The 15,938-nt window shown below is 39.0% G+C and overlaps 1 protein-coding gene across 2 annotated transcripts; it reads left to right on the top strand.

The window, feature by feature from the left end:
• The first annotated feature begins 23 nt into the window (after positions 1-23).
• MTERF3 (mitochondrial transcription termination factor 3) lies at positions 24-14,529 on the top strand. 2 transcript variants are annotated; one of them, XM_058833796.1, is made up of 8 exons: positions 24-162; positions 585-918; positions 3,244-3,396; positions 4,385-4,574; positions 7,608-7,755; positions 8,959-9,030; positions 11,754-11,915; positions 14,274-14,529. In XM_058833796.1, exons 2-8 carry the CDS (start codon positions 603-605, stop codon positions 14,466-14,468), a joined length of 1,236 nt encoding a protein of 411 aa, XP_058689779.1. In that variant the 5' UTR covers positions 24-162; positions 585-602; the 3' UTR covers positions 14,469-14,529. The 2 variants fall into 2 exon arrangements, with proteins under 2 accessions (XP_058689779.1, XP_058689780.1); XM_058833797.1 differs by lacking the exon at positions 24-162 and adding an exon at positions 186-305.
• Positions 14,530-15,938: the final 1,409 nt, after the last annotated feature.

Raw genomic sequence — 15,938 nt, 5'->3', positions numbered from 1 at the left:
GCGAGGGAAGGGGGGGAAGGCGGGGCCACATCGCCCCTTTAGAGCACCGGAGAGAGAGGCGCTGCTGCCTGCTTCCCCCCTCGTTTCCTCCCGGGTGGTTTCGCCCGGGACGGGCCGGGGAGCGGGGCGCACACGTGGGCTGGGCCGGGCCGTGCGGCGCAGGTGAGGGGCTACTGGGTGCTGGTCCCGGGCCGGGCGGTACTGCCCCTTCTCCCGCAGGCCGCACGCAGCGGCTCCGGCGTGGAGAGCCCTGTGAGGGGAGGGCGGCGCGTGCGGCCCAACCCAGCCTCACGGCCCTGTGGCGGGTGTGTGGTGGTGGCTATACGCGGAGGCCCCCGTCCCCCTGAGAGGGCTTAGGTCCTGGCTGGGCCTCCCCCGTGCTCCCAAGGGAACGCTGTCGTACAGGGCGGCGGGCGGAGGCCTTCAGACCCGGCTCCCCCATTTGTTGCGCGTTTAAAGCCTTAAGGCAGCTACGTGGTGCTTCGTAGTGAGGGATCGCTGTAACGCCCGGGGGATTCACGCTCCCGACTCTACAGCGAGGCAGGCAGCGCCTGTGCCACTCCGCGCCGTATTTCTCCCTGTAGGATGCTGTGCTGAGGTGGATGATGGCTGTGTGGGCTCGGCACGTCTCCCGCTGGTGTTGCCTGCTGAGCACGGCCCGTGCTGTTGAGTTTCACGGGAGGCTGAGGAGCCGCGGCTGCCGTGAGTTTGCCCCTGTGGCTGTGCTGCCTGCTGGAAGGGAGCTTGTTCCGTGCAGACTGCAGGCGTACAGACAGGTGTGTGTAGGAAGCTGTTCCCCGCCCGACAGCGCTAAGGATGTATCCTTCTCTTCTCCCGAAAGTAACTTGCCTTTAGTACAACAGGAACAAGCAAAACCGGAAACATTACCTGATCTGAATGCAAAAATACTGGACGAAGGTAAGAGGCTTTAAGGGACATCATTTCTCCCGAATCTGCAAATTATGTTTTCAGTATGCTGCGATTTAACCCCAGCTGGGTTCTCGGTTTTTTTCCCTGTTTGCCTAAAATATGTATCTGGAGTTTCTCACTTTCACTTCTGATTAGCTCTGTAGTTAATTCCGATATTTATGGTCAATGTAGAATGCAAAGAATACCTTTAAAGTGAGATAAAGGTATAATGTTTTGGGTAGAAATGTAGGTCTGGAGCTGCCGTGTGAAGGAGTTTTCATAACCCTACCTCCGTCTGCTGAGCATTTGCTTTTCCCTCTCAAACGAAAGGGTTTTGGTTGGGGTTTTTTTGGGTGTTTGGTTTTGGTGGTTTTGTTTTGGTTTTTGTGTGTGGTTTTTTGATTGTCTGTTGGTTTTGGGTTTTTTTGGTTGGTTGTTTTTTTGTTGTTGTTGTTGGTTGGGGGGGCTTGTTGGTGTTTGTTTTTTATTTTTTTTGATCTTGAGCGAGGCTAGGAGATTCCACGCATGAAGCAGCTCACAGTGCACAGCCGTTTGAGGGATCAAGGATGACCAACGGGAGGCACTAGTGTGAAGCTTCCTTAAGCACTGCCCTGATGAGAAATGCTCTCCCGACTGTCTTCTGAGGAAAAGAGATGAGAGAAAGACAACAGTGCCTTAGTATTGTTGCCCTGAGGAAATGTACTCACTTTTTTCCCCCATACTTTTATATCCAAACAAGGATTACAGCATTTCCATCCTTTCAAATTACTTGGGGTATGCTGTGGAAACTTACTCTGAATTACTAAACAGCTTTGTATGTTCAAATTTTTCTTTGAGCCCAGTCAGCCTGGATTGTACAGAGTTCATTATTTGGGGTTTTGGATTATTTGGATTGTTGTATCTCAGAGCTGCAACAGAGATCTGTGCGTGCAGTTGGTTCTGAAACAGTGCTGCACCAAAATGATGGGTCAGCCAGCTGGTATGTGGCTGCATCTGCGATGCAGTTTATCCAAAAGCCAGATTTTTATCTGCCAGCAGACTGACTGGAGAATGTCTGTGTGTAGCATTTTTCCCAGCTGACAGTCTATAAATGGAATATAAACATAATTGATAATTTTGGGGGGGTTTTGGTAACTTGAAGTATGATTCCAAATAGGAAGTATAAAGACCTTAAAGTGGCAATACAAGACATGCATGCGTCTGGAATGGACTTTATTGTATATTGGTTTGGTCCTCAACAAGTTGAAAAAAACCACTTGATATTCTTATAGATTCCTAGAGAGTTCCTGTTGAGTGTGTAAATGTTGCTGTGAACATTTTACTGTGCTTTTGTTTCTGAGTCTGTGAGAAAAAGACAAGACCTTCAACAGCTATCAAGCTAGTCTGTGCAACTCTTCCTGGAACATTAGGCACATCCTAATTACTTTGGCATCTGCCCTAGTAGAGTTCTGGCGTGCCTTTGTTTCTTGACATGGAAGACTCTGGTCATGGTCTCTAGGAAGCGATTATACAAAGGTATAGGGCACAGAAAGTCCCCTTCCTGAAGAGTTTATAATTGGGGCATCTGATCAGTAATCAAACTGATGATTGATGTGGGTGCTAGCAGCTAGGCTGCAAACAGTAATCTTAATCTTGCTGCTGTGAGCTCCTGTCAATGGAAAAATAGATCTATTAAGAGATTTTATTTTTTTTTTAAAGGCACTGAATTCTGTGGCTTGGAACACTTAAGGGAAAACAAGTATAATGATGTTCCATTGAAACGTTAGTGAGTAGGAAATTATTCCTTTTGCTCTTAGAGACAGTGGCAGTCAGCTGCCTTTCTGTAATGGATAAGACATAATAGCTTGTCTGGAGTTGGCTATGAAATACGTTAAAAGTTAAAACAGCTGCATTTCAGGCATCACATTCAGGAGAGCCCCAAAGTAGTGGGCTTGTCAGGTTATGAAAAATAATTTTTGCAGTAGCCTTTTATCTGGCTGTGATCAGGCAACAATGCATTTGTGAAGACATGAAAGACAATCCTTTTCCAGAGGGTGCTGTGATCTGTTGTCTGCAGTGGTCTAGGCAGCAGACTGAGGGCAGGCTTGCTGGGTACTACTCTCAGATTTGGCCATATGAGTAAAAGCTGATGGGCAGTGACCAGGAGATGGAACAGAGGCAAAAACTGAAAGCAAAGTCTATGTTTTTATGTTTTCAAATAATAGGTTGGCTGTTTACCACATGGCACAGTGTTCCTGCATTTTGAAAAGGATTTTAAGAGCTCTGTATAGCATTTGGTGAGAGCAGCTTTGTCTTTCACAAAATGTATTTGGGTCTTCTATATTTGTTTCTTAGACTGGGATGACATCCCACCTTCATCTGCTTTGGAAGTGATTTCTGAGGAAGAAGCTGTACAGATCATTGCAGAACCTCTTCTCCCCATTCAGTCTTCCACACTCCGGGATTATGTTGATCACTCAGAAACCCTTGCAAAACTTGTCCACCTAGGTATGTGTGATTTTGTTTGTGTGGTCTGCCTATGGCAGGAGCTTTGGAGAGCCTGTAATTTGTTTTTTGCTCTTACTGGTTACCTTGTAAACTTGAAAATGGGAACAGTGACCAATGGTAAAAAGCTGCAGAATGTTATCCAGGGTAAATGGACAAAAAGAGGGGACTGTGTCACTAGCAATGCCATACTACTGGGGAACAAAACTGGCTGGTGTTAGTCACTTAGTGCTGTGGGTGTTAGAAGGAGGCATCTCCCACAGCTTCAGGAGGTGGGGATCACTGTGTAACTTAACTGGTCTTTCTTCTTTTGGACTGGTTAAGGATACTTTCATTTGCGGCAAAATACTTTGTAGCTCTCCATCCTTGGAAGGGGAGAAAAAGAATGGTTGCTATCCATAATCTTAGGAGAGAGGCACAGCACACTGGAGAGGCAAGAGGGAAGGGATTGACGAAAATCTTCCTTCTCATCAAAAAACACTTGGGCTACAGAGATACCCGAGTTCAAACTTCCTGACCACCTTGTTGCCCAAACGTGCAAGGAAGATTAGAAAGAGGTTGGAGAAATTAATATTTGAGAGGGGGAATCTGTCCCCATGTAGTAAGAAATTGCCATGTGTAAGTCAGTATACAAAGTCACTTCACTGCAAAATTGTCCTCTTCCCTTTTATAACAGATTTTGAAATTCCATGCACATATACCTCTGTGCATCAAGAGCAGGTCTCTAAATGTGGCACATGCAGGATTCACTGCAAATGTCTTCCTTCAAAAAATAAACTCAGCAAAAGCTTCTAAAATGACTGTTTATTTTATCTGGATTCTTTCCACAATATACGAGGTGTTGCAGCCTTGGTGTGTTGAGTAATTAAAGTATGCAAAATCAGTGCAAAAAATTGAGTAGTCCTATAAATTCCAACATGCCTTTGTTAAACATTTACAGAAAGCAGGGTCTGTGTTTAATTAAAACAGTTTCTGATTTTGTTTGTTGTAGGAGTTGACTTATCCCAAGTGGAGAAACGTCAAAAGGCAGGTCAGCTCTTACTGACCTTGGACTTTGAAAAAGATGTAAAAAAAATACTTCTATTTCTTAAGGATGTGGGTGTAGAAGACAATCAACTGGGACCATTCCTGACCAAAAATCCATACATCCTTGGTGAAGATCTGGAAGCTTTAGAAACCAGGTAAGCCTTTCAAGCAGTAGCAGGGTGTTAAGCCCCCTGGCTTAAAGATTTGGTTTTCCAGTTGGTTTAATCTTGTCTGAAGGAACCTGTGCTGCCTTCTTTCTTACTCAGTCCCTGGCTCCATGTTCTTGTGCCTCCCCATCTGTTGACACTAACCTGTGATGGTATCATAAGTCAACACCTTCATACATATTAAAACTGTTAACAAATTTTACTGCCCATCCCTGTCTCTCTGCCACAGAGGAAGCAGCTTGCCATCCTAGGCCACTTGCTTTACTCATGTCAGCTTTCTTTCCAAAATTACATCCCTGAGGCTTTACATAACTTTGTAAGACTATATTAAACTCTTCAGGCACAATTTGAGACCTCATGAATTCTGCAATCAAAGAAGCAGACCCGATCTCTTCTGTGTTGACATCTAATACCAGCAGGAGATTTTGGTGACATTTTTTTCATGTTGTCCAGCTGAAACTCAACACAACTACAATGAGCTAATGTGTGTCTTCGTTCACACTTGTATGGCCCTAAACTGTTCTTCAGTCCTTAAAATTAATTTTATTTATAATATTATTCCTAATTGAATAGCTTTTTTCTCAGAACAACTCATGTGTATGTATGTGTATGTTTAATGAACTTAAAACTTCCTAGTACTCCAGAGAAGAAAGTCTGTTGTCCTGGCTCTTGCATGTAGTAGCATTTCTCTCTGAAACGCAGATCTGAAAATATAGATATTTAGAAACAGGTGCATGAGTAGATTATTGTATAACATAGACCTAACTTCTTTCCCCTCTGTTTTTCTAATCTTGTATTCAATAAGGGGCCTTTCAGAAACAATATCCCAAAAAATGGATATTGTTTCTGAAAAAAAACCCAAAATATCCTGCGTCATTTTCCAGCACTAGTTTTGAGTCTAGATATCAGAACATATTGCTTATGCTCTTCTGAAGGGAGGTTTGATGTTTTTTTTGTGATAAATATCCTAAGTCTTCCAGGAAGTCAGATTTTTTTAGTGACGCTCTTGTGGCACTGGCTGGTTAGTGAAGTAGGGGCTAAACAGAGCAATCCAATTTCTTCTTAATTTTCTCCAGTATGATTCTTCTGTAAGTTTAACACTGGTGAATGATTTCCTGTGGGCTTTAAAGTAAGTAAGTGTGCTGTAAAGGCTGTGAAGTGAGTGTGTCTCAAATAGCTGTCTTTTGAAAGCTGAGTATCACCTTTGCATAAACAGTTTGGTGCAGATGGATGTGGTATTGGTTACATCACTCTGGAATGTTTTATTGCTATGGATTCCATGTTGCCAGGAAACAAAACACAAATTTCAATAGGTTTGGCATTTGACTTCAGATAAACACTGTAAAAGTCAAAACATTCCATAATTCCTAACGATTTTGACAGTTGCAAATCAGTGTCTGTACTGCAGCTGCACCAGATGCTTTGTTTTATGCTGGTGTTAATGATGACTTAAAACTGTTAACATGCTACATAGAACTGCTGAGCCCTGTAGCAGAATGAGGGCTAACCTTGGTGCCAGCACTCACAGATGTATCTCAAACTTTGGCCAGGTTGGATAGTTGTATTCCTTTGATATACTAGTTTCTAGAGTCAGGTTACTACAATCTTGCCATCCCTCTTTTAAATCTCTTGCCTTTCCAGGAAGAAATGTTTCAGGTGTGAATCTTAATGACTTGTTAACAGAAAACAAGTGGAGTCAAGACAGCCAAAAGATTTTTAATCCGCTGTCCTGGGGTGACTTTGCTCTAAACCAGGACATCTGCTCATTTAGCTGTTTCTGGGATGCTTGGAAGCTGTGCCAGTTCCATTGTCATTGTCTAGAGCCTAGGGTGCTACCTTCTGTGTTGGGGTGCCTGCTCAGTTAGGAATTGGTCCTCTAGAGCTCGTTCTTATATCTTCCATCTGGAAGTTTTTGGCTTGTGATAACTTAATTTCTGAGGATTTGTGGAAAGAGGGAAGTTGTAGTGACTAGAAGGCAATTTTATTTTTTTTCTCTACACAAGATATGGTTTAACAGAGCCCATTTTTTGCTGAGTATCTGCTTCTGCAGAATATTCTGCAACTCATTCAGTATCGTAATTACTATCAGATAAACCAATTCTTTTATGCTCTAAGTTGATCTGACTGCAAATACTTCTCATATTGCAATTGCTCTCATTATAACCAGAGGAAGCCTCTCCAAATTGTTTTTTAGTACATGGTAGTACGTGGATTGTGTCTCTTTGTGTGCTGTATTTCCCCTCTTACGCCTTTTTTTCTGTGAGCTATGGTAATCATCTACTGCAAGTGGTACTCAAAATAAGATTTCACTTTCACTGAAATCAACAAAGTTTCGAAAAAGTTTTGACTTGGAAAGAAAGCAAGCAAGCTCTGTTAAATATCAAAACTTTAGTCAACTCCTCTTGCTTTCTGAGGACCAGATGTTTGTTACTCACTTGTTAGACCACTTGTTAGTGACTGAAAGTAGGGACCTATTTGTGGCAAATGTAACTTCAGCTGATGTAGAAATGTCTTCTTCGACACTATCTCTACACACAGCATCATTGTATGATATTCCTACTCCAATGCTATCGGCAAAGCAGGAATGTATGAGGTATAGTACTCTGCTCTTTCAGCAGTAGAAATGGAATTCATTAAAATAGCAAAAGGCTGTATATGTCTTCTTGTCCATACCCTATGATGATCTATTACTGTGTTTGCAATCTAGGAGACAGGCTGGTAGTTAAATGTAGGTTAACATAGTTATCTGCTTAAGTACAGCTGGAAGGAATTAAAATCTGTCTTCAGTATTGACATTCTGCTCTGAAGTTTATTTTCCTTCTAATTAATTGGAAGGGAGTGTATTTTGCTTTTACAATAACTGCAGATTTCACCCTAATTATTTTTGGCAGGGTTGCATGTTAATGCTAGAACATCTGTCCATTTATAAGATATCACTGAGGAATTTAAGTGATCACTGAATAAATGGAGGCAGTAAAATTTTCATCACTGGATTTTATTTTGTTTTTGTTCTCTTTCTAGAGTGGCTTACCTAAAATCAAAAAAATTTGGTAAGTCAGAAATTGCTCAGATGGTCTCAAGAGCTCCATATTTGCTGTTGTTTTCAGTGGAAAGACTGGATAACAGACTGGGTTTCTTCAAAAATGAACTTGGTCTCAGTGTGAAAAAGGTAAAGACTGAAGTCTTCAGGTATTTTGTTAGTGACAGTTGTAAGGTCTTGCAATATGAATACTCCCGAGTTTGGAGGTTATCAACAAACATTGTGTTATCATCAGTCATATCACTAGAGGGTTACAGGAGGGTAACACGGTTTTAACTGTCTGTGGAAGTGATACCTAACATTCAGAGGACATGAAGTACAGGTTCTGAAGATGACCTGCTACACGTTATTATCAAATAAGCATGTGTATGTCCAGTTTTATTATTTGAGGTGGGTCAGAGTACTGAATTAATTACTGAAACAGCAAGCAGCTCTTTTAACTTCTGCAAAATTATTTGGTGCTCTTCATCTCTTTTAGATACTGTAACATACTTAAGTCATCATTTAAAAAGTAATTAATCTGTGAGTATCATATCAAGATAAATGCCAAATCACGTGCTCAGGTCACCAAGAGTGACCTCTGGGTTTGCTCATGAGTGCATACCACATTACCTGCTTAGTGGGTATTCAGCCCTGTGCTTCAGGGATCTTCAGGGCAGGTAGTAGCTGGACTTGCCTGGAATAAGTTAGTTGTGTCCTGCTGTAGGTGGGAATTGCAATGAACGCCAAATTCCAAGTAGAATCTGGGGTTCTTCTATTAGCTGAACAGTCATAGCTGCTGCAGTGCCCTGTTGCTGGCCTGTTCATGTTTGAGGTGAGAGATCTCCTCGGAAAAGGGTTTAGTCTCTACCTTGTACTCAGGGGTGGATTACAAATAATCAGAAACCTTAGGGAATGTGGAGTAATTTCTTGTAGTGCTGTTAGACTGGACTAACCAGATTCTGAAGTTAGCACCACTGCTGCTTGAAAAATCCTTTTATAGCCTCCATTGGGTAGTGTGTTATTTTTTTAAAAAAGATGGGAGAAAACAACTTGAGGGCTGAGAGAAATTGGGCACTTGAGCATACTTTCTCCTTTTGATGCATGCTTTTACCCTCTTCCTGTCTGCTTTACAATTGTATTATTTTTTTTGTTTTCCAAAAGAACATATTTGAGTAATGTTTTGCATCTTAATATACTGCTGCTTCATGCAAATTCATCTTCGGTGTAGAGAGAAAATGAATACAAAATTAAATACAAAAGAAAGTATATATAGGATCTTTCTTTCACAGTTAAATTTACCAAGAAGCCTTTAGTAAAACTCTTTAATTTATGTGTTTTTCCTGATTGCAGACAAAGGATCTGGTAATTCGTCTTCCAAGGCTACTGACTGGCAAATTAGAGCCTGTAAAAGAAAATCTTCAGGTGAGCTTATGAATAGATATTAAGAGTATATTGTATATCCATATAGTTTAAGAGTTATCAGAAGATAAAATTCCTGTAGGGGATTGTGTACAGAAAGAAGTCAATGAAATAATTTTAGTGATGATCTAAAATAACTGTTAAACAATGTATTTTCCTCTATAGTGTGCAAGCTTACCCAATACATAGTTACATTAATCTGCCTTCTACTCTGATGTAGTGCCTTCCTGCCAAAAGTTGCTATGTGATGACATAAATGGTTAAAATACTTTTTAATGAGTAGAAAAAATACTCAGTCTTTTTTTTTCCCCCTTTAATTATTATGGTTTTTTGCTAACTTGGATTGTCCATAAGTATTTAGGAGCAAGAAATGTGCAGCTGATTATTTTTCTCCTGGCAGGTAACTAGCCTGCCAAAATGTGCATTTGACACCTATTGTCTGATAGCAGATGGTCGTTATTAACAACTGTTGGGTAAATAACTTCAAACCCACAGGGATTCCTTTCCCTTTTGAAAATGTAACTATGTGTTGGTTTAATTACTGTGCTGTAAAGCCATCGAGGCCAAACAGCATGATGTAGTGTAACAATTTGTGAAATTCCATTATCCTATAACAAATAACTGTGAATCAAAATGTATAATTTTCAGATAGACTCACTGCTCTGAAACTATTAAAGACTAGAAATCTTGCAATCTGAAATGTGTGTGTGGTAAGGGAGGAGACTGGAAAGTAGCAGAATGTTCTAATTAATAGTGCTTTCTTTTTAACACACATTGTTTCCACGGGCTAGGGAGCCATTATTATAATGAATGTGTTTTTAAGTTCTTCAGTTCTATGTGACTATCTTGTTTATCTACCAAGAAATGCAGCCTAGCACCTCTGTTTTTAAAATGTGTGAGAGAGGGAAAGAAAGGAAGGATTTTTAGGTCCTTGTTGCTGGAATCTACTAATTAAAAGCTCAAGCTTTTCAGGAGGTGGGATTCAGAATCTGTGTTCAGATCTGTATGTCCTAAACTGGTGGTAGGAGGACAGTACTTGGAAAGTGAAATCATGTACCAGCAGTTCAGAAGTGATCAGGCTGTATCCCTCATTCTGAATGGACTGTTATTTAGAAACAAGTACAGTAGCTGATATTGGTTCTCATAAGATACCAGTCATGGACTAAATGTGCTGAAGGATGGCTTAGTCCATCCTCTGAGGGTTTCATCAAGCACAATTAGAGATTGTAAAACCTGAAAGCTTGCATTACTACTGCCTATTGTGGGAATAATACATACTTCGTTGAGTATTGCTGAGGCTTATCCTAATAAGGATATTAGCATGTGTGGCCTAGAGAGTTATTGAATATTAAATATGTTTACTGTCAGACTGAGTGCAGTCAAAGCAACTTACACTTGAGCTCACAGGCCATGTTGAGGGAGCTGTTCCACAGCAGAAGAGCTCAAGATTCTTGCCACAATTACCTCTACAGTGGGCCTAGGTTTATATCTGCAGTGATTTAACACAGTGTCTTAACTCTGGTTGTGCATCTTGATGCAGGAAGTTACCCTTGTCAGCTCAGGTCCATGGAGGATACCACTCATGTACAAACACTTATTTTCATACTTGAATGCCGTCTTAGTTGATTGGTATTTTGTGTGGTGCACAAATATTTATAAAGCAGAAAGTTAAAATGAGGAGTTGAAAGACCTGATTATAGTTGCCTCTAGAAACAGTTCCCTGTAAGGATTTGGAAGTCCTAAGGTAAATCAAAACCCAGATCCTAAGCCCTTCCCTTCATTTGACAAGAAGTTCTGGAAAAGAGCTGTAGTCTTGGTACATCAAACTGAGCAAACAAAAACACCACCTTCTTGCCAATTGAAATACCTTAGTTTGATATGAAAGTCTGGTTATATTAACTGGCAAGCACACCTACTTCACGACTGAAAACAAGCTGCTTCTAAGTGTCACTGGAGATAGAAGTAATTACTGAGTTAACAGACACTCTTGTATGCTGAATTCTTTCTCAACAACTCAATTAATTGGTTGCCATTCTGCACTTTGGGAGGAGTGCTCATGATTTTATTGAAAAAATGTGTTTTGTTTTCCTTTGGGGAAATTGTAATTGAAGTCAAGGCAGTCTCTGAAAAAGACGTCTTACTTTAGACATAACTGTAGAATAAATTGAATAGACCGTATATTCCACACATCTCTTTTAGATTTAACAATCTGAAGTTGAAGACTATAGAAAATATACTCCCTATTATAAAAATGTAACTTGGATACATGAGAGGTAACACATTAGCAAAAGTAGGTGCTAGCTATTTGAGTGCTGTGTTTTACAGAGCTCATCAGCTCCATGAGAAGAAAGTCTCTTGACAGCTTGGTGTTGAAAATGATAAAGGACTCTTAGGGGAGAATTTTTATGCTTGTAACTGCCATACATATGGAGACATGGGGTTTTTGTTCATATCTCAAACAAGCTGACAAATACATAACATTCGCAGAAGTCATCTTTATTTTGGGGATATTCTATAAACAAATTACACTTTAATCCAGAACAATAAATAATTTGCATTGTCTGACTTGAAAAGAACTGAAGTGGCAGATATTTTTGTGGTTTGCATTCTTGTTGCTGTATGAAAAAGGATACAATAATTTTGCATAAGTTGATTTCAGTGGCACATTAAAATAAGCTAAGTTTGCTGTAGCTGACTTGTGAAGATAAAATTATGCTCTTTTTCAGGTTTGTCAAATTGAACTTGGTTTTCAACATAATGAAATTCAACAGATAGTGTATAAAACTCCCAAGATTTTAACTGCAAGTAAAAAGAGACTCAAACAGACATTTGACTACTTACACAACATAATGGGCATTCCCCACCACATGCTTACTCGCTTTCCTCAGGTGAGTTGTTAATCTGGGAATAAATTGTAGGTGCTCTCATCACAACCACTTCACTAATGTGCTGAGGGTGGAGCCTTGCTCTATGCAGAACAGAAGTGAATTCTTCAGCTAGCCTGTGGCTATCACTCTAACTGGGATAACTTTTATTAGCAATCCAGGAACTATTGAGGATTTTAGTGTGGAACTGCTGCTTTTTTTCCCCTTAGCATGTGTGACATCACTACCCACAGTCTTGAGAATTTTCAACAGAGGTAGTCATGCTCATCTCTTCTGTATTCATGTAAGTGAGATTAGTGCCTGCTTGGGGATTTGCTTGTCCTGAAATCTTGCCTAAGAGACACAAGAGAAGACAGATTATGCAGAAGATCTGTTCATTAGATAACATATATATATACACACAGATATTTTATATATATGTGTGTATATTTATATAATAAAATATTTTTAAATTTTATATATACAAAATTTATATATTATTTAAAAATTATATATATATAATAAAAATTAAAAATAAGCTTTAGAATATTTAGGATCTGAAAATACAGTGTCAAGGTGAGATAAGCTCTGCCCATTAGGCAATCAGATTCTCATTGGTCTTGTTCCTGCAGCAATTGCTAAAATACCATGGGATTAAAAATATATTAGTTTCCTGATTACTATTTTGGGCTTTTTTTCTACCTTCTCATTATTGCTATTTCCTCACAAATTAAAAGCTGAAAGTGTTAGTCACTTAGTGCAACTGCATGTCAGCATTGAATTATCTTCTTACAAGGTGAGAATGAAAGCACAAGTTACAGCTTCTGAATGGTAGTCATTTTCTTTCTAAAGCAAGTCTAGTAAAGAATCTAAGTGGCTAAAAAGCCAAAATTATATGAGGGAATAAAACTGCTCCCCAGGGTTTTGATTATCTTGCTATTTAATATATCTTTACTTAACAAGGATGCTTGCTCTAATGCTCATCTGTGTCACTTTGCCCTCCTTGATCAGTAAGCGACCACAACTTTTGCTTCTCAGTTTTCTTATTGTTGACTTTGTGGTAGTTCACCTCATTATTTTCTTCTTTTTGTTTGGAAGGGTAAGTGGAGAGTTTCCTCTGTTTCTTGTTCTTGGCCCAGACTCTCCTTCTCTTTCCTGTTCTTCCCTTTCACCCTCCAAAACTCTTGAGTTCCAGGATACAGGTAGTGCACATCAATCTGCATATGGTTGGGCCTTTAATTTGTGCACTCACAAATGTGTATTTATCTTCATCTGTACTCACTTCTATCCTGAATGACAGTAATGTTGAAAACAGGAAGTATACAGGATTTTTGGGGGGGGGTCAAATTCTCTCTAATGTTACAACTCCCCTTGTAGCCCTTCTTTCTGTCAGCTATCTCCATAAATAGTGGTTAAGTGTTTTGGTTTTTTTATCCTGTATTCTGACTCCCTCTTAAAATTGAAGGAAGGCAGAGGAGGAACAGTAGTTTTGTTTTTCCCTCCTTGTTCAAATTAGTTTGCATCCTCATGGAATTCTTCTTCCATCAATGTAGTATTTCTTATCTCTTTTTTAGTAAAATCTCTGCTTCCTGTAGCATTCACATTTTCATTATTGTCTCTTCCATCTCTCTTTTGTTCAGTGGTACTGCTCATAAATGAACTTAGAGCTTTGCTTTTATGACTTCACTGTGCATCTCATTTTCCCCACTTCCCTCTCTTTTTAAATGTCCTGCTGATTTCTTTTGTGTTTCCCCTACCATTCTCATCTTTGACTATCTAAGTTGGTTTTTTTTTTTGGATCAGGTATCTTCAAAGTAGGCATTGCTGTGCAGCAGAAGACAAATGCTTGTTTTGAACCACCACACTGTGCCTTTCAGCCATATTATGATGGCAGGAGTCACATCTACTCACCTTTGCCCTTGCCACTGTGCCAGTTTGTTGTTTGAATTATGCCATGTGATCACCATTGCTTCCTTGTAAGAGTGGTCATTTGGATCTGTCTGATCCAAACGATAGGGAAACTACAAATCCAAACTACAGGGAAGGTGCTCCCTGCTACTGAATATCTCTACTCTCTTGGCTGTGATTACACAAAAATAATAGTTTTTATATAGAAACAACTCTCAAACACATTAGGGTTTTTGTTTCCCTGTTTTCTGTTGTGTGTCTCTCAGCATATTGTATTGAAGTATTTATTTAGAGTTTAGATAATTTATATATAAATGTAATCTACCTGGTGTTTGACATAAATTTAAGGAAAATAAGCATATTATTTGTTTGCTTCCTAGATCTTCTGTTTGTCTAAAAAAGGCTCTTATTTTCAATGCTTCAGGGTCTGAAATTTAGAGAACCTAAAAAATTCTTCCCTTTTTTCTTTTTTAGGTTTTCAACTCAAAACTATTACGAATCAGAGAAAGGCATATGTTTCTTGCATTCTTGGGAAGAGCCCAGTATGACCCAGCACAACCCAGCTACGTCTCTCTGGATCAGCTGGTTTCCTTGCCCGATGAGGTGTTTTGTACAGAGATTGCTAAAGCATCTATGCAGGACTTTGAAAATTTCTTAAAAACACTTTAGTAACACATGTAAAAAAAAATATAGGATTAAGTTACAAAATAAACATACTTTATAAAACCACTTCCCTTTAAGGTGTCTTAACTTTTCAATTACTGTTTAAAAAGTCACTGTTTGTAAAGCATGTAGGATTTAAAGGCTCACAGTAATAGTAATTTAAAAATGTATTTCAGAGGGATTGAGCCCATGTGTTGATTGCTACTAATGCAAGCCTTGCGATTAATTCAGAGTGGATGATGCAGCACATTAATAGAAAGGTAAATTCAAATTCTTCTCTTTTCTTTTGATAATGGCAGAATTTTGGGAGATTGGAAAACTGGCTAGTGACTTATTCCCTGTCTTGCCCTCTGTTGTCTTCTCCTTTCACCCTCTTCCTCAAAAGCTAGAATAGCAAGATAGTGTGGTAATGAAGTAGTGTTGTGTTTACCTGCTTGAAATAATAATGTTATTATTTTCCTGGTAAGGTAGAAAGAATCACACCATTTATATGTGAAGCTCCTCATACAGAAAGACATTTTTTCAATAGGTTGCAAAGGTGTTTCCTAGTGAAGTGGGCTGCTGAAATTAGTATCCTAAAAGCTGGTTATAAATGTAAAAAAAAAAAAAAAACAAACCAACAAAAACCAGCAAACTGAATCTAGGCAAATTATAAAAAGAAAATAAAGCTGTTTTTGTCCCTGAAATCTAAAATGACTTTTTTAGTTAACTTTTCTCTTCCCGTTGTTCAGTTCTGCCCTCCCCCCCCCATTCCAATGAGATTTGTGTGGTTTTATTATAGAACTATATTAAAAGAGGCTATAGTATATATTAAGGTGATAGAGTTAGTTGTAAAAGCTGAAATAAATGCTGATGTTGGGCACCATGGGAGTACTAAAAATACTTAATCTTATCATTAAACAAAGCACATTAATATGGAATTATCAAATGCTTCACGGTGTATTTGGTAAGAATTAAAAAGCTGCCTAAATCCACACACAAACTGTCTGATATTGTTTAGAAGTTTCCATTCCATCATTAAAAAAGTTCAGGAACTCTGAAATCCCGATGTTTTAATTTGGATTTGGATTTGGTTTGTTGTAAAAATGTTGTTTTTACAACATCATTGTTGAAGCTAAAAATAGCAATTTCTATGAACACAGCAGAATACAATTCAAAAGGTTAAATTCTGATAATAGGTGAAAAATAAAGTAAGACTGAAGAGATTTAAAGAATGAGAATAGTAGTGATCTCGGGGTTATGACTTCAGACAAATTCTTACTTATCCAAGTTAAGAATTTGAAAAAGAATTGCTTTGAAACACATTGAAAAAACCCAGTCATTGTCTGCAATATAGCTGAGATTATCTCTTTTGTCTTTTTTCTCATGTTTCCTGTTCCATTGGCCTGGAACGATTGCTTGAAATACTCTATTAAATAGATTGTTCATGGTGGAGATGCATAACAAATTTCATGGTGACTGAAATGTGATGAATAA

This window comes from Poecile atricapillus, chromosome 2, assembly GCF_030490865.1.
Source record: "Poecile atricapillus isolate bPoeAtr1 chromosome 2, bPoeAtr1.hap1, whole genome shotgun sequence".
Lineage (NCBI taxonomy): Eukaryota > Metazoa > Chordata > Aves > Passeriformes > Paridae > Poecile > Poecile atricapillus.
Note: the sequence above shows the minus strand (reverse complement) of the source record. Positions and strands in the feature narration are given on the sequence as shown.